Here is a 17,217-nt window from a genome sequence, read left to right on the forward strand (position 1 = left end):
GTGGATAGAACATCTGCCTGTGGACTGGAAGGGTCCCAGGTTCAATTCCGGTCAAGGGCATGTACCTTCTTGCCGGCACATCCCCAGTGGGGAGTGTGTGGGAGGCGGCTGATTGATGTTTCTCTCTGTTTGGGTGCTTCTGATTCTCGAAAGAAATCAATAAAGTATATTTTTTAAAAATGTGTTTAGTTCCTATGTTTATAGGAATCTGCCTTCCCCACTAGAATGTCAAGTCCTCAGGGACAGGGACTTTGCCTTGTTCACTGCAGTATCACTCATGTCTAAACCCTAAATAGGAGTTAGCCACATAGTGGATGTTTGGTATTTGTTGAGAAAAAAAAAGCAAATCGATTCAGAAATGGAGAGGGGGAAAGAGTTAAAACATCAAGACACACAAGGGAAAAAATGATGTTAACTAAAGTTATCATGATAATCATTTCACATTTTATACATACTTATGTTGTAGACCTTGGGCTAATACAGTACAATGTTACATGGTAATTGTATCTAAGTGAAATTGGAAAAAATCCAAGTCAGAGAAAGTCGGAAAGAGGCAGTGCCATATAGATACATAGTGTGCGGGAGGACCCACCGCCTGATACACAGGTCTTAACGGAGATCGGCAGATCCTAGGAAATGTGCAGGCATCTAAACGGCGACACCACCCTCTAGTGGCCCATAAAAACGGCACTCCTCATGCTGCAGAACACTCCTTAACCCATGATCACCAGAATCCCTGGAGTTTTTCCAGCCCGAAAATCGAGATGTTCATTCCTCTAAGTGATACATATTTATAAATTGTTTAAGACTTATAAAAAGCTGAGGAGGGGAAACCAAAAGTGCTCCAGGTGAGGATCGAACTCACAACCTCGGCATCGCTCGCCCCGCACTGTCTTATAAGTACCGCGCGCTAACCGATTGCGCCACTGGAGCCCCGGCCGCACCCTTTCGCCGTGGTGTCCTTCAGTTATTCTCGGCCCTATGACCTCCCTGGACAGCTATGTTTTGTATTATATATGCAATCGTAAATTTTTTTGGTTGGTCAATAGGAGAAAGTGTGCGACCAGCTCCTGATTCTCACGCCTGGAAGGTCCTTGCAGAAAAAAAGGAAAAGTCCGAGAGGCGTCTGGAATGCGGGAGAGAATGTGGCCTGCCTGGGACTCGCCCTCTCCTGAATATTCAGAACCTAAAGGGAAGGTGTTTTAACCCTTGGCCGACCGGAAGCCGGCCCCTCGGCGTCTCCCCCACCCCCCCGCGGGCGGGAACAGGATGTGAGCCCAGGCGGCTGGGGGAGGGGAAGCCCAAGGCGACCGTCCCGGCCCCACCGCTGGGACCAGAGTCTCCCTCTGTGCAAGCCCCGTGAAACCCATTCCGGACCCCGTAGGCTCCAGAGGCGCGAGCTCGGCGCCCTGGTCCCTGCCCGGGTCTAGAGAGGCTCCGGAGCACAGGCTTCCGCGTGCAGGTCAGAGGGCTCCGGGTCTCCAGGTGCCCGGCGCCTCCTCCGAGGAGCCGAGTCCGGGACATCAGCCCCCGCGACCCTGGAGGGCGAGCTCCTTGCATCCCAGTTTGAAGAATTTAGGATCCCGGATCGGAGATTCCGCCCCGGAGTCCCCAGAACTGAACCCAGTACTCCCGAGGGTGGGAGAACTTGGGTTATGGACTGCTGGCGCCCCGACCTGTTTGTTTTGGGCGCTACTCCAAGGGCACCCAGGAGTTTGGGACTCGCCAGCACTCCAGCCTGGAGGTGGTTTGACTCCTGCTTCTGGAGTTAGGGGAACTCCGGAATCCGTGCGGTCCACCGCCCTCTCTAGAAGTCTCAGGAGTTTGGGTCCCTAGCAGCGTCCCCATATGAGACTCAAGATTCAGGCTCCCAGCATCCTCCATGTAGAGGACCAAGACATTCGGACCTCGGCGCCCCACTTTCCAAGAGACCTCGGGTTCTGGTTCCCGGGGCCTGAGAGCCCAAAGTTTACACCCCTGACTTGCAGAGAGACCCAGGGGCCCCGGAGTCGGCTCTGCGCCTTCCCCCCCCCCCCCCCCCCCCCCCCCGGGGACCATGCCAGGGGGCCGATAGGAGCTGGGCCGCCTCGGTTCTGCCGGAGACTCCCGGGAGGTGAGGGGGAAGGCGAGAGGCCCCGGAGGGCTGGGGAGGGGGCGGCGCCTCCGCAGCTAAACAATGAGGGGGCGTGCCGGCGGGCGCGAAGGCGCCGGCGGGAGCGGGGGGCTTGCGGGGCGTGGGGAGGCGTGGGGCTCCAGAGCCGATCGCCCAGGGACTGGCCGGAGGGCGGGGGTGGGGGAGCCCAGGCCTCGGGGCCCGCGCCCCGGCTCGCCGCTCTCGGTGGGGGAGGGGGCCGTCGGCTGGACCCTGGCATCCGGTCCCTCGGCCTTCGCCGCCTCCCCCGGGATCCCGGGCCTCCCGCCCACGGCTTTTCCCAGCCCTGCCCCTCGCCCTGGGCTGCAGCCGGAGCCCAGCGGTTCCCAGGATCCCTGCGCCTCCGGCCCCGGGCGGACCAGACTCCGAGTTTCAGCCACTCTTTGGCTCTCTTCTCTCTTCTTTGTCTCGGCTTTCCATCTTTTCCTCTATGTTCTCTCTCCTCGTCTCCCTCCTTCTATCATTTTGCCTCTGTCTGCCCCATGAGTGTCTACTCCCAGGGGCCCCTCCCTGGATTTAGACCACACTCCTAATTCTCGGCCCCCAAACTGAGGGTGGGCCATTGGAGGCCGATGACGTCTTGATATCAAAGAAGGGGTCTTTCTGCAGAAGCCGCTGAGCCACGCAGCCATGCCAGAGGGAGCCCGTGGACTGAGCCTGTCCAAGCCCAGCCCTCGCCTCAGCCCCCGCCACAGAGGTGAGGTGTGTGACTGTGCAACTGTGTGTGAGACTCAGACAGGTGAGCATGCCAGGGAGGGGCAGAGCCCGCTGGGCATTCATTCCTTTATTCCAGGCGCCGCCCTCTGGCTGGCCCCAGTGTTGGGCAATGCCGGCCACACAGGGTGACCAGAATAGCCCAGTCCTGCCCGCACAGAGCTCCAAGTCTGGTGGGGAAGATGGACCGTCCCTAGTAGTGACAATCCATACTGGGTATCTCAGGACAGAGTGATCGCAGCCAGCATCCGGGGCCCACAGGGCTGTGGGAACCTAGCCTGGGAAGTCGGAGGAGGCTTCTGGGGGAGGGAACATCTAAACTGAGAATAGAAAGATTAGGAGGACCTATCGGGAAAGGCCAGGAAGAGTATTCCATGCAGAGGGAGCCGTGTGGTGAGGCCAGAGGTAAGAGGAGGCTGCTTGTTTAAGAAATTGAAAGAAGCTGCGTGTGACTGGGATCTGGAGTGAGAAGTGGCCTGGCTGTGGCAAGAGAGCAGCCTGGAGTGGTCTCTGGTGGCCACCCCGCCCGGGGCCTTTGGGCCAGAGGAGTTCCGGCTTGTCCCGAGGGCACAAAGGGGCTGTGCTCATGGCAGGGCCTGGGTCAGACAGCACATTGACAGAGACATCCAGGCTGATCCACGGAGTGGATTAGGAGGACCCTGACGGGAGACAGGAATGGAGGAAGGCAGCACAGTAGGGAGAAGAGAGCCGTGGGAAAGACGTCGACTAGATGTGTGGGAGCATGAGGGCGGAGAGCACTCGCTCAGTTGGGGAGACACCCTAACCTCCTGCTCCACACCCCCAGCAGCCTCCGCAGCCCCTGCCATGGCCTCCCTTCGCCGTTCTGGGAGCTCCACATCCTTGAGCACAGTGGGCTCTGAGGGGGACCTGGCCCCAGGGCCCCCCCCTGCCTGCTTAGCCTCCAGACCGGAGCCCCTTCCAGGACCCCCCATCCGCCTGCATCTGTCGCCAGTGGGGACCCCTGGTGTGGTGAAACCCTCAACGCTGGAGCGTGTGGCCCATGAGATCGTGGAGACAGAGCGGGCCTATGTCCGGGACCTCCGCAGCATTGTGGAGGTGAGACAGGAGGGCCCCTGAGGTCAGTGGGGACCCAGCCCAGCCCTTTGCCCTGGTAACCCCGGTCATCCCCACAGGACTACCTGGGCCCCCTGCTGGATGGCGGGGTCCTGGGGCTGAGCACGGAGCAGGTGGGCACGCTGTTTGCAAACATCGAGGACATCTACGAGTTCAGCAGGTCAGGGGCTGGTGAGCCAGGAGAGGGGGGCTAGGTGTGGAGACATTGGGCAGGGATCTTGATGGGGAGGGAGCCTGAGCATCCGGATGAGGTCCCCTCCAAATAAGGGGCCGGGCCCAGGCATCTGGATGGACCTTAGCGATGTGTCAGACTTGGGAGAACGCTACCTAAGGCCCAGGCGGAGCATGGAGATCATGACCTGTGTCCTGGGACCCTCTCAGTCCCGAACAAACCAGGATGGTTGGTTCCCAGTGAGGACGACATTAGATTTCAAGAATCAGATCATGCGATTATTACTTTAAAAAAATTTTTTTTAATATATTTTATTGATTTCTTACAGAGATGAAGAGAGAGGGATAGAGAATTAGAAACATTGATGAGAGAATCATCGATCAGCCGCCTCCTGCACACCCCCTACTGGGGATGTGCCCACAACCAAGGTACATGCCCTTGACCAGAATCGAACCCGGGACCTTTCAGTCTGCAGGCCGATGCTCTATCCACTGAGCCAAACTGGTTCCGGCTACTTTTTAAATTGAGAGAGAGAGAGAGAAACACCTATTTGTTGTTCCATTTATTTATGCATTCATTGGTTGCTGCTTGTATGTGCCCCAACTGGGGATCAAACCGGATGCTCTAATCAACTGCAATATTCGGCCAGGGCTGAGAGCGTAACATTGTTGCAGGAGGTCTGAGAGTCAGGACAAGCTCTCAGGATCGCAATGGAATCTTAGATTATCACAGCTCTGAGTGTTATGACACTGTTCCCCCTGGGTCATGACATGAGACACCCAGGCTCCAGCCAGCTGTGACACGATTTCAGGCTGAGGAATGTGGTTCAGTCCAAGGAAGTCTGAGCAGGTTGTGATGTTCCATGTAGGGATCAGAGGGCTCTTCCTCTGGACATGACATCCCCTGGGGCGATGCTGGCCGCACCAAGCCTCCAGCAGGCCTCTTGTCCTCCCTTGGGAGGGCCGGGGCAGGGCGGCCTCTCACCTTCCCTCTGCCCACAGCCAGCTCCTGGAGGACCTGGAGGGCAGCAGCAGTGCAGTGGGCATCGCAGAGTGCTTCGTGCAGCGGGTGAGTCGGGTGCCAGGGCTCAGTCTGGACTGGTGCCTGGGTAAGTGAGGAGCAAGCCTGTGCTAGGGGCTCATGGGGAGTCTGAGGTGCTAATTCCCTGTAACCCGCAGAGTGAAGATTTTGACATCTACACGTTGTACTGCATGAACTACCCGAGGTGAGGGGTCCCAGGTTGTGCCAGGAGCTGTTGTGCCAACCAATCTCCCTCCACTCAACCCATCTAACTCCTACACCTGCCATGCCATGACAGTCACTGAACTCTCCCTAACCTGCCCTTGACCCCTTCCTGCCCCCACCCCTCTCACCTCTGCCCCCGAGAGAGGCCCTCCCTTGACCTGTTCTGTGCCCTCAGCTCCCTAGCCCTGCTCCGGGAGCTGTCGCTGTCTCCACCAGCAGCCCTGTGGCTGCAGGAGCGCCAGGCCCAGCTCCACCACTCGCTGCCCCTGCAGAGCTTCCTGCTGAAACCCGTTCAGCGTATCCTCAAGTACCATCTGTTGCTGCAGGTTCGCTGTGGCCCTTGAGGGTCTGCTTGGGGGGGCCAGGTCCTGCCCATGGACCACTGGGTGCATCTAGAGGGACAAACTGGGCAAGGCTTGGGGAGGCATTAGATCCCTACAAACTGTGCCAGCGCTTGAGGTAGGGTCTTGTTGGCAAAGGGGACTGGCATCAGCTGATTCCACTTTCTGTCTCTCTCTGTTTGTCTCTCTTCACCTCTGGCTCTCCATCTATGCCCCTGCCTTTATATATCTCTCTGTCTCTATTATTACATTCTTCCTCTTTCTCTGGGTGCCCGGTGTCTGCCTGGCAGGAGCTGGGCAAGCACTGGGTTGAGGGCCCGGGCACCGGGGGCCGCGAGATGGTGGAGGAGGCTATCGTGTCCATGACGGCAGTCGCCTGGTACATTAACGACATGAAGCGCAAGCAGGAGCACGCTGCGCGCCTCCAGGTGACCCAGGGTGGGCTGGGCGGGAGGAGTGGCAGGAGGCCTTCGTGGGGATGGTCAGTGCTTCGCAAGTGGCCCCAGGAGGTTGTGCGCCCCCCTGTGCCGGCATGTGTGTGCCTCCCTGATGTGTTTCTGTGTCCCGTGTACCTGGGGGGTCCTGGCAGGAAGTGCAGCGGCATCTGGGTGGCTGGACCGGCCCGGAGCTCAGTGCTTTCGGGGAGCTGGTGCTGGAAGGTTCATTCCGAGGTGGCGGAGGGGGCGGCCCCCGACTTCGAGGGGGTGAGCGGCTGCTCTTTCTGTTCTCACGGATGCTGCTTGTGGCCAAACGCCGGGGGCCAGAATACACCTACAAGGGTCACATCTTTGTGAGTTACCTGCAAACTATATTCTATGTACCAATACCTGTATCCCTAAAGGGGTGACCGGGCAGGGTCTGTAAGGAGGGACAACCAGGGCCACGTTTTCCTGAGTCTGAGGGTGGGGGCAGGTGTAATAAGGATGGGTGAGGCCCGCAGAATGCAGAGGGGGAGGGCCTGGATTTGCACCAGTCAAGTGTCTTCACAGGGGAAGCACGTCTTGATCCAGACGAGGGTAGGGAGGGCTGGTGAGGGAGAGCAGAGCCCAGCCTGGAGGAGAGGATCAACAGGGGAAGGGGGACCCCCATACAGCCATGCAGGGCACCTATTTCTAGGGGGTAGGAACCCAAATGCAAGGGCCACATTGCTGAGTGCAAGGGCTCTGAGCCTGCCACCCTCTCTGCTCCCCTATTCAGTGCTGCAACCTGAGTGTGAGCGAGAGTCCTCGTGACCCTCTAGGGTTCAAGGTGGCCGATTTGACCATTCCCAAGCACAGGCACCTGCTCCAGGTGAGGAGAATGGGCTGGTGGGCAGGGTTCCCTCTAGCTCGTGGACCTCGCACCTAACTTCCCATCCACCCCCACCTACCGCCAGGCCAAGAACCAAGAAGAGAAGAGAATGTGGATTCACTGTCTCCAGCGTCTCTTCTTTGAGAACCACCCTGCCTCTATCCCAGCCAAGGTACCGCTCCTGCCACAGCTGGGGGCTGTCAGAGTGCCGGAGACTCGGCCCCCTGTAGTTCTGGGAGACACTGAGTGCAGGGGACTCTCTTAAAACGTGATGGTTAAGTGGCGGGCAGGCTGCCTGGGTTTGAATTTCAGCTCCACCTTGTCCCAGCTTTGTGACTTTGGGCCACCTCTCTGACCTCAGCTTCCTTACCAGGAGGAATAGCACCAACCTCCTAGGGTTGTGGTGGGGAGCCATTGTCAGCAGCCATGTAATGTGCCTGGCACGTAGCAGTACTCACCAGAGGGACTGCGACTCGGGTGCTCGAGAGACCGGCTCCTCAACCCTCATCCTTGTGTCTTTCAGGCAAAACAAGTTCTTCTTGAAAACAGCCTGCACTGTGAGCGGGGCCTTGGGTTGGTAGGTGGAAGTGGAGGGATTACTGCCAAGAAATGGTAGATTCTTAGCTCCGGATCTCCCCACAGGTGCTCCTAAAAGTAAGCCTATTTCGGAGCCTGCAACTCCCCTACTTGGGTCTCCCAGAAGTTTCACCCCTGGAAGAAGGAATACAGGTAAAGAAGAGCCCCACCCGCTTCTCCCCCGGGACTCGGGAATGTTCCCCCAGCCCTTTCTCTCCGAGAAGCCTGGGTTTGGGCTCGTATCGAGGCTCTGGTCTGCCTCTCCCACAGCTCGGTCTCCAGGCCCCTCCACTGCCCGCCGTGGCCGGAGACAGTCTGGTGAGTTGATTCCACTGAAAGGTTAACTAGGGGTCGGGGTGGGAGTTAGGCCCCTGACATCAGTGTGTCCTCTCCCCAGAGCCAGTGAAGGACCCTTATGTCATGTTTCCACAGAATGGTAAGTGACTGCCCAGCCCAGCCAGGTCCAGCCCTATCTGTCTGTCTGTCTCTTCCCATGGGATGGCCAGTGTGTACGGGGGAGGGGTGATAGGGGCAGCTCATCAATTATAAAGAATAAACTTATTCCTACATCTCACTTTTTTCCTCTTTTTCTCCTCTCCCAGCTAAGCCTAGACTCAAGGTAAGAAATCTCTTGGGTTGGAGTCTGGGGATCCAGAATCAAGAATCTGTTGGAGGAGGGAGCTTGAGTCATCAACTGGGTCTGAAGACGAAGGGGACTGGGAAGAGGGGGCGCTGAGGGTGCTGGGTGCTTGCCCTCCATTCTTTCCTTCCTCATAGCATGCTGGCAGTGAGGGGGAGCTCTACCCCTCTTTAGAGCCTCAGCCATCGGGTCCAGCTCCTGGACCTCCTGAGGACTTGGAATACACTGGACCCCCCACGCTGGACCCCCCTGGGACCTCAATCACTGAAGAAATCCTGGAACTGCTGAACCAAAGAGGCCTCCGGGATGCAGGGGTGAGCTGGGCATCCATCAGAGTGTCCTTGGGGCTCTCCGCTCAGGCAGGCCCAGGCCGGGCACCGGGGAGCCCACACACCTCCATACCGCTGGTCTCTTCCCCAGTGCCCACTGCAGCCGCCTCCCCACGACCTTCCCGAGTTCCCTGGAGACTCCCAAGTGCCACGTGGTGGTGAAAGTCTCACATTCCCAGCCCTGGCCAGCCGGGACTCTTCCGAAGAGGACGAAGAGCTGGAGATGGACGAACGGGGCCCCTCCCCACTCCACGTCCTAGAGGGACTCGAAAGTTCCGGTGCCGCTGAAGTTCCTGACATTCCTGGCCTCACCAAAAACCCTGCCGTGCCCGCCCTCCCTGAAATGTCCAGCCTTTCTGAAATCCCTCCCCTGCCCTGCCTTCCCGGTCTCTCTGACATTTCCAGTGTGTTTGAAATGCCCTGCCTTCCAGTCATACCCAGTGTCCCCGACGCTCCTGGTCTTTCCAGCCCTCCCACCCTTCCCTGTGACTCTTGGCTGCCCGGCCCTCTGCAGGAGCCAGATGAGGCTGTAGCCACCAGGGGAGAACTGTTCTCCGGGAAACGGGGAGGGCCCGCCCCAGACGGCAGGGCAGGGCAGGGGCAGGCAGGGGAGGAGGACGATGGGGCATCATTTCCAGATTTCCAGCCCCAGGATGGCACCCACGATCACGGGTTCCGGGATGAGCTGGGATTCCGCTCTTGCTCAGAAATCCGGAGCGCCTGGCAGGCTCTGGAGCAGGGGCAGTTGGCCCGGCCAGGGTTCCCAGAACCGCTCCTGATTCTAGAAGATTCGGATCTGCATAGAGGGAGTGGGAGTGGAAAGCCTGGAGCCCCCAGCACAGAGCGGGCCGCATCCCGAGTGCGAGAGTTGGCCCGGCTTTACAGTGAGCGGATCCAGCAGATGCAGCGGGCTGAGACCCGGGCGTCGGCCAGTGCTCCCCGCCGCAGGCCACGGGCTCTAGCCAAACCCCAGCTGTCCCACTGCCTGCCCCAGGAGCAGGCCGAGCCAGGTGAGGCCCAGGTATGTGGGTGCAGAGGGAGCCCGTGCTGGAATGCAGTACCTGACTCAGTCCTCCTTTGTTCTGATGCAGGGCCCCTGCCCGCGTTTGGACACGTGCTGGTATGTGAACTGGCCTTCCCACTGACTTTGGCCCAGGAGTCTGTCCCTCTGGGCCCTGCTGCCCAGGTTCAAGCGGCTGCCCCCCTGTCTAAGCAGGGAGGCTGCCTGGGCAGCCAGGGTCTAGATGTTTCCAGTTTGCCGGAGCAAGACCATCAGGGCATCCAGATTCCAGGTGCTACCACTTTACCTGAGCAAGACCTCTGGAACCTCCAGATTCCAGCCACCACACCTTTTCCCAAGCAGGAAGGCCCAGGTGTCCAGGTGCCGGCTGGTACAACTCTACCTGGTCAAGAAGGCCAGCTGGAAATGCGAGTGTCAGTGACCACTCCTCCACCTGCGCAGAGAGGCCACGGGAATATACAGCTTCCGGCTACCACCTTTCTCCCTCAGCAAGAATGTCAGCCGGACATCCAGGTTCCAGCCGCCCCAGCTTTGCTGAAGCGGGGAAGTTGTTCTCGTGCCACAGGGTTAGCCATTTCTCCTATGCCCAAGCAAGAAGACGACCGAGACTGCCAAAGTCCAGCCAACATGCCAGTAACTAAGCAGGGAGGTGTCAGGGATGTTCGGTCCCCAGCCACTGTCTGCAGCCAAGCCGCTGACCCTTTGCTTCTGCATGGAAGCAGCCTGGACCATCAGATCCCAGCCAACGCCCCTCTGCCCTTGGAACCCGACCTCCTAGACATTCAGGTTCTGGATTCCTCACCTTTACCCATCTATGGAAGCCACCACGACCACCAAATCCCAGCCGACGCTCCATCATCTTTGCCCCAGGATCTCCCAGACATTCCGGCTCCAGCTGCCATAACCATGCCCCAGCCACAAGGCCTCATGGGCACACGGGTCCAAGCACTCCCTCCTTTGCCCAAGCAGGGAGGCCTGCCAGACACCCAATGTGCCACTGCTGTTCCTTTGCTCCAGGAGCAAAGCTTCACAGACCTCCAGGTCCCCAAACCTACACCTTTGTTGGAGCAAAAGAGCCTCACAGACATCCATTTCACAGCTGCCGCTCCTCTGCCTGAGCAAGGAGGCCCATGGGACATTCAGGGCCTGTCACCCACCCCAGTTCAGACCACTGTGGCCTTGTCAAAACTATCAATAGAAGGCCACCCTGTCTCTCCTGTTGCCAGGTCAGAGTCTTCAAACTTGACTCCACCCCACAGTCCCTCACCCCCAACCCGTCAGCTCCTTGGTCCCAACGCAGCCGCTCTCTCAAGATACCTGGCAGCCTCATACATCAGCCAGAGCCTAGCTCGGAGGCAGGGACCTGGGGGAGAGGTCCCCCAACCTTTCCAGGGTTCCTGGTCCTCTTCTGCCCCCACATCACGGGCACCTTCACCGCCGCCCCAGCCCCAACCCCCACCACCCCCAGCCAGGAGGCTCAGCTACGCCACCACAGTCAACATCCATGTCGGGGGTGGTGGGCGGCTACGGCCAGCCAAGGCCCAGGTCAGGTTGAACCACCCTGCTCTGTTAGCTTCCACCCAGGACTCTGCGGGCTTTCCCAGAGCCCAGGGGGCTCCTGATGCCCCTTTCCACATGTGAGCCAGGACATCAGGCTTCTTAAAAAGCAAGGACTTCAACCGAATGCCACAGACTCTCAGAACTTCACCTAGAAGTCCAGACACTGAAGACAAGTCTAAAATTGCTGCGGCTTTCCAACTTCTGGGTCTGCTTTGGCAAGTGGTCCTTATTACTTACCTTGATTAACTCAGCAGGGATGGGGGTAGGGATTTGATTAATATTCTGTCAATTAATGTTATGAAATGATGCCTCTTTTCCCATTCTGGAGATAGTGGGGGATAACAGAAGACGATGATGAGTGGGAAGGTCTGTCACAGCACAACTCCGTGGTTCTGGAAATTTGGGGAATCTCAAACTCCTTCAAGAATTACTGGAACCTGGACTCATTACCATTTGGTGTGTGATTTCACAGGGTTTATGAACTACTTTATGGCCATCCAGAAAAGCCAAGAAGCTTTGTTCCAAGTACAAATTCATTCCCTTAGCAGTTTATCCATTCCATGTGTGCCATCATCACCCGCTTACCTCATCTGCTCGGCCACCTTTACATCTATCCATGCAGCTATCTTTCCACTTATTTCACCCATCTCTCAACCCATCATCCACCCATATGCCTTGATTTATTCAACCATCTCTATTCATCCATCATCCTACCCACCCATCTAGCATTCATTCTTCCATTAATCCATTGATCCGTCTGTCATCCCATTTGTTTTCCACCCAACCTTCTCCATATTTCCATCTCTATCTGTTCAACCATACATCTTGTTCACATAACCATCTCCGAACCCATCAACCATCTCAACCACTATCCATCCTTCATTGGATTATGCTGGGTCATGGTACTACAGAACTTCAAAGACAGTTCCGTGCTAACACCAAATTGGATCAAACTTCTGAGAAGTTTTCCCCCCATATGTCCGATTTCTCCTGGCAAACACTCCCACCTTAATGAATATTCTAGTTCTTATACTCACCCACACGTAATCAGATTCCCTTTCCCCCTTCTCTAGTTTGAGACCTCTACAGTGCCTTATTGTGCCCTGTCACCCCCCAAAAATTCAGGTTATAGAGACAAAGTCTTTTTCCAAAAAAATATTTTATTGATTGATTGATTGATTTTAAGAGGAAGGGGAAGAGAGAGTGAAACATCAATTTGTTTTTCCATTTATTTATGCATTAATTGTTTTTTGTATGTGCCCTGACTGGGGATCGAACCTGCAACCTTGGCATATGGAGACAACATTCTAACCAACTGAGATACCTGTCCAGGGCCGCAGGGCCATTATGCCCTCCCAGCTGCAGCATGCCCTGTGAGAAGCATAACCTAATCAATCTTTGGTAACATTAGCTTTTTTAATTGAACATTTTACCCTCTTGTGCTTTTGCATATCTTATTTAACCTTTCTTGTAATTTTCTGAGGCACTAGTGTCAATGTAATCTCTCTCTGAGCCTGAGTTTTCTCATGTATAATGAGGACAATAGTATCCTGTCGTGTACGGATCTTGTAGGGTGATTGTAAAGATTCAGTGATTGAGCCCTGGCCAGTGGGATGCACTGGCAGTGTTTCCCGAAGTGTGGTACGCTTCCCAGGGGTATGGGAAGAGTTTGGTGGGGATATGCACTGCACCGTGCTTCGCTGCGCCTAATTCTACATTCTCATGAGTATGAGGGGTACTCAGCGATATGAAAATTATAGAAGGGGTACACATATGTCAAAAGTTTGGGAAGCACCAGGTTAGAGCACCAGCCTGCCCACCGAAAGGTCACAAGTTTGATTCCTGGTCAAGGACACATACCTGGATTGCAGGTTCAATCCCCCGATCCCTGGCCCCAGTTGGGGGTGCATGAGGGAGACAACCAATTAATTGATGTTTCTCTCCTCCCCTCCTCCTTTCCCTCCCTTCCACTCTTTCTAAAAATGGAAAAATTACCTGAGGTGAGGATTAAGAACAAAAAGATTCCGAGAAGGAATCTTCAATTACCAAGTGTGTTTGAGCCTCTGACTCGTGGGCACATTATTAAAGTCACTGATGTCCCAGGACCTAGTCCCAGCCTATAGAATCAGAACCTCCAGGAATCTGAAGTTTCAGCAAATAACAGCAAAAAAGGCTGAGATATATTGAATCCTAATGGCATACCATGGGCATTAGTCACTTCATGTGAACTCATTCACTGTGAGTCCTCACAACAGCCCTAAAAGGCAAGTGAGGATTTAATCCCCACCTTAGAGCTGAGGCTAAAGAGGCAGATTGAATAAGGAACTTGCCCAGTCACACAGGCAAGGGGCAGAGCTGGACTCTGTTTCCTGCAGTCCATTCTCCTGAGTACCTAGCCTGGGCCAGACACGGTTTTTGCCACCGGGGACACAATAAAGAACACTTCCCCCCACACACACCCCCAATTTGAGGCACAGCCCGGTACTCCAAGGGTCCTAGGTGTTAAGGTGGCCGGGACAAGGCCGGGCTTAATAAACGTTAGCTGCTGGCTTCTATTCAGTTGAGCCGTTACCATGCCCTCCACCAGGGCCTGGGCCTGCTCTGCTGCAGCCTCCCCAAGGTCAGAACAGAGGCTGGCCCTCCTCTCGGCCCCAGCTGCACATTCCCAGCCACCCCCAGCTGCACATTCCCAGCTGAAGGAAAGTTCACAGCCTGACTTGGGCTCCCAGCAGCGCCGGAATTCCCGGTATTTGAGGAGGCGTCAGGGAGGGAGAAAAGGCTGTCTACTCTAAGGCCTGGCGCAGGGAAAGAGGCAAGTGCCTTCAGCTCCTCCAGATGCATCCCAGCTGTGCCTCTGGGAGGCAGCCAGGAGCCTCAATGAGGTGGAGTGAAGCGGGTGTGTGTGTGTGTGTGTGTGTGGTAATCTCTGGATCCTGTGGGAAAACCACCAGCACCAGGCTTGCCTTAGTCCCTCCTGGTCCCTCACCTAAATGCCATTCCTGCCCAATTACATTTGTTTCATAGCCCAGCTCTGCAGCCTTAGAAAAATAGTTTGCCTGTTGTAAACTGGTTTTAGAGCTTCTGCAAAATCAGGCTCAAAAAGGGAAGGGCAAGGGTTTGGCTGAGTGGTTGAGCGTCAATCTATGAATCAGGTCACTGATCAATTCTCAGTCCGGGCACCTGTCTGTGATGCAGCTCGATCCCCAGTGTGGGGTGTATAGGAGGCAGCTGATGAACGATTGATTCTCTCATCATTGATGTTTTTATTTCTCCCTCTCTGAAACCAATACATTCTTTTAAAAAATATATTTTTTATTGATTATTTTACAGAGAGGTAGAGGGATAGAAAGTTAGAAACATTGATGAGAGTCATCGATCAGCTGCCTCCTGCACACCTCCCACTGGGGATGTGCCCACAACCAAGGTACATGCTCTTGACCGGAATAGAAACCGGGACTCTTGAGTCCGCAGGCTGACACTCTATCCACTGAGCCAAACCGGTTTCGGCACAAATATACTCTTTTTAAAAAAGGGAAAGGTGGGGGCTAATCAGTTTGGCTCAGTGGAGAGCAGTGCCCTGCGAACTGAAGGGTCCTGTATTCGATTCTGGTCAAGGCACGTATCTCGGTTGCAGGCTCGATCCCTGAGGCACCAGGAAGCATGCGAGGGGCAACTCCCTCCCCTCTCACTCTCTAAAAATCAGTGGAAAAATATCCTCTGGTGAGGATTAACAGGAAACAAAGGAGTGGGGTTTGGCTGCTGCTTTCCTCGGGATATTGCCGTCTTCCTTGGGAGAGTCAGGTTAATGCCAGTCAGCTAAGTTAACCCAAGTGAACTCCAGCTGCCACGCAAAAAGCTCGCTGAGCTGCGTTTTGCCACTGCGCTCATTTTCTCACATGTGACAGTGCAATGCATTCCTCAGGTACCAGTTAGAGTTGCCTGCAGTCTTCAGGACAGAAATGTGTATAGGTTTGCAGCCTCGGAGCTGCAGGGAACAGAAATCGCCGCCTCACAACATGCCTGTTTGGCATGAGGATTATTTCAGGCTGGTTAATTCTAAGGAAAGGCAGAGGTGGGAGCTCTGAAAATCAAGGAGAGGTTACCCTTTGTAGGACATTTACTTTTGTAAATGGGAAATCTCCATTGGCAACAGGTCTCCCTCACTGTACCAAGAGGGTGATGACCTCACCTAGAAACTCAAGATAGGACTTAACACCCTTACCCTTGTTCACTGTGCTTTTCCTGATCTAGAACTGATCTCTCCCCCCCCAACCGGTCTTCAATCTTCACCTGAAGGTATCGAAGGTTGGCTTCAGCTATATTACAAGGACTACCTCATAACAGAATTTTATAGGACCAACTTAGGGGGTTGATTGAGCGCCAATTAGGTGCCAGGATTAACATCTTCACAACCATTTTGATGAATTATTGTTTTCCTGGGCCTCTTCCTTATATACAGGAGAAATACATTTTTTCTCCTGTTACAGTGATGTGTCAGCCAAGAACCCAGAGGGCAGGGGAAACATTTTTCCTTCCCTACAGAACAGGCTGTGTAGTGGGCTGTACCAACTAGGTTTGTGTCTAGTAGTTTGCACAACAAAAACACCTACCAATTCACTTATCAGAGCCTATCCCCATTGTTAAGCGGTGCATGACTGTTCATTCCCTGTCAGCTGTACATATACATGCACCATCACAAAGAATTTCCTTTTTGACAGTGGAAATGTTCTATCATGTAGCCCAACGGTAAGAAGTTACTACTGAGAGTAACTGGGACTGACTTCCCCAGGAGACAGTATTGACATTGTGGTTGAAGCCAGACGACGCCCCTGTGGGTTTAGGATCCTTGCCCCCAGATCACTATTACCTAAGCTACAGATAATACAATCCCTGCCCTATCTGATTTGGCTGTGGATAGAGCTTTGGCCTGCCAACTCAACAGTTCAGGTCAAGGGCACATGCCCAGGTTGTGGCTTGAACCCAGAGGGGGCATGCAGGAGGCAGCTCATATTCCCACTTCCTAAAAATCAATAAAAATATATTAAAATTCCTTTCCCAGTCCAGCTATGCTGTTAGTTGCTGACTACAGACTCCACCCAGGATGTCTTTGTACTCAAGTATACTAGAAGCCTGGTGCACAAAATTTGTACATGGGAGTGGGGGTTGTGTCCCTCAACCCAGCCTGCACCCTCTCCAATCTGGGACCCTTGAGGGATGTCCCACTGCTGGTTTAGGCCCTACCCCTAGGACTGGGCCTAAATCGGCAGTCTGACACCCCTCTCACAATCTAGAACCACTGGCTCCCAACTGCTCACCTGCCTGCCAGCCTGGGTCACCCCCAACTGTCCTCCCCTGCTGGCCATCTTGTATCCACATGGGGGCAGCCATCTTATGTTGGAGTGGTCAATTTACATATTTCTTTTATTATAGGACTGAAGTCTGGTGCACTGGGGCTCCCGGGCTGCAGCAATCTTGGTTGGGCTAATTTACACTCACTCAATTGACGGATGGGCATAGATGTATGGTCAATTTGCACATTACTTTTATTAGATAGGTTATTTCCCATGCTCTTTCCTAAGGTGCTAACCAGCAGCAAAAGAATTGAAATAAAGACAAACCCATGCCGAAACCGGTTTGGCTCAATGGATAGAGCGTCGGTCTGCGGACTGGAGAGTCCCGGGTTTGATTCCGGTTAAGGGCATGTACATTGGTTGTGGGCACATCCCCGGTGGGGGGTGTGCAGGAGGTGGCTAGTCAATGTTTCTCTCGCATCGACGTTTCTAGCTCTCTATCCCTTTCTCCTCCTCTCTGTAAAAAATCAATAAAATACATTTTTAAAAAAACAAAAACATGACACCCTACACAACCCATGGCCCCAAACCTCCCCATCTCAGCTGTGTCAGCACACTCCATTCCACTGGGGTGCAGGGAAAGCCAGGTCTGCTCCCAATCTACCTTTCCACCTATTCACACCAGAATGGTAGCTTATGGAAGGGCTTAAAATCCAGACTGGCAGTGGGATGGGGTGTTTCCTGTATTTTTTTTTTTTAAGCTAAAGAATACCACAAAAGATAGCACAATC

The 17,217-nt window shown here is 54.8% G+C and overlaps 1 protein-coding gene across 3 annotated transcripts; it reads left to right on the forward strand.

The window, feature by feature from the left end:
• The first annotated feature begins 2,284 nt into the window (after nucleotides 1-2,284).
• On the forward strand, nucleotides 2,285-16,665 carry PLEKHG2 (pleckstrin homology and RhoGEF domain containing G2). Of its 3 annotated transcripts, none has more exons than XM_084905669.1 (18): nucleotides 2,285-2,849; nucleotides 3,672-3,943; nucleotides 4,021-4,121; nucleotides 5,135-5,201; nucleotides 5,312-5,358; nucleotides 5,651-5,704; nucleotides 6,010-6,147; nucleotides 6,309-6,509; nucleotides 6,917-7,009; nucleotides 7,095-7,181; nucleotides 7,533-7,566; nucleotides 7,652-7,738; nucleotides 7,856-7,903; nucleotides 7,983-8,021; nucleotides 8,188-8,204; nucleotides 8,363-8,539; nucleotides 8,646-9,564; nucleotides 9,646-16,665. In XM_084905669.1, exons 7-18 carry the CDS (start codon nucleotides 6,058-6,060, stop codon nucleotides 11,214-11,216), a joined length of 3,363 nt encoding a protein of 1,120 aa, XP_084761795.1. In that variant the 5' UTR covers nucleotides 2,285-2,849; nucleotides 3,672-3,943; nucleotides 4,021-4,121; nucleotides 5,135-5,201; nucleotides 5,312-5,358; nucleotides 5,651-5,704; nucleotides 6,010-6,057; the 3' UTR covers nucleotides 11,217-16,665. The 3 variants fall into 3 exon arrangements, with proteins under 3 accessions (XP_084761795.1, XP_084761793.1, XP_084761794.1); XM_084905667.1 differs by having other exon boundaries at nucleotides 2,730-2,849; nucleotides 5,554-5,704; nucleotides 9,646-14,432; XM_084905668.1 differs by lacking the exon at nucleotides 6,309-6,509 and having other exon boundaries at nucleotides 2,730-2,849; nucleotides 5,554-5,704.
• Nucleotides 16,666-17,217: the final 552 nt, after the last annotated feature.

Source organism: Pipistrellus hanaki (assembly GCF_964339955.1).
Source record: "Pipistrellus hanaki genome assembly, chromosome: 15".
NCBI lineage: Eukaryota > Metazoa > Chordata > Mammalia > Chiroptera > Vespertilionidae > Pipistrellus > Pipistrellus hanaki.

Coding starts and splice junctions, on each gene's coding strand:
- PLEKHG2 (XM_084905667.1), top strand. CDS start 2,783: ATGCCAGAGGGAGCCCGTGGACTGAGCCTGTCCAAGCCCAGCCCTCGC. Junction 5,705..6,009: donor AGTACCATCTGTTGCTGCAG/GTTCGCTGTGGC, acceptor TCTGCCTGGCAG/GAGCTGGGCAAGCACTGGGT. Junction 9,565..9,645: donor CCAGGAGCAGGCCGAGCCAG/GTGAGGCCCAGG, acceptor GTTCTGATGCAG/GGCCCCTGCCCGCGTTTGGA.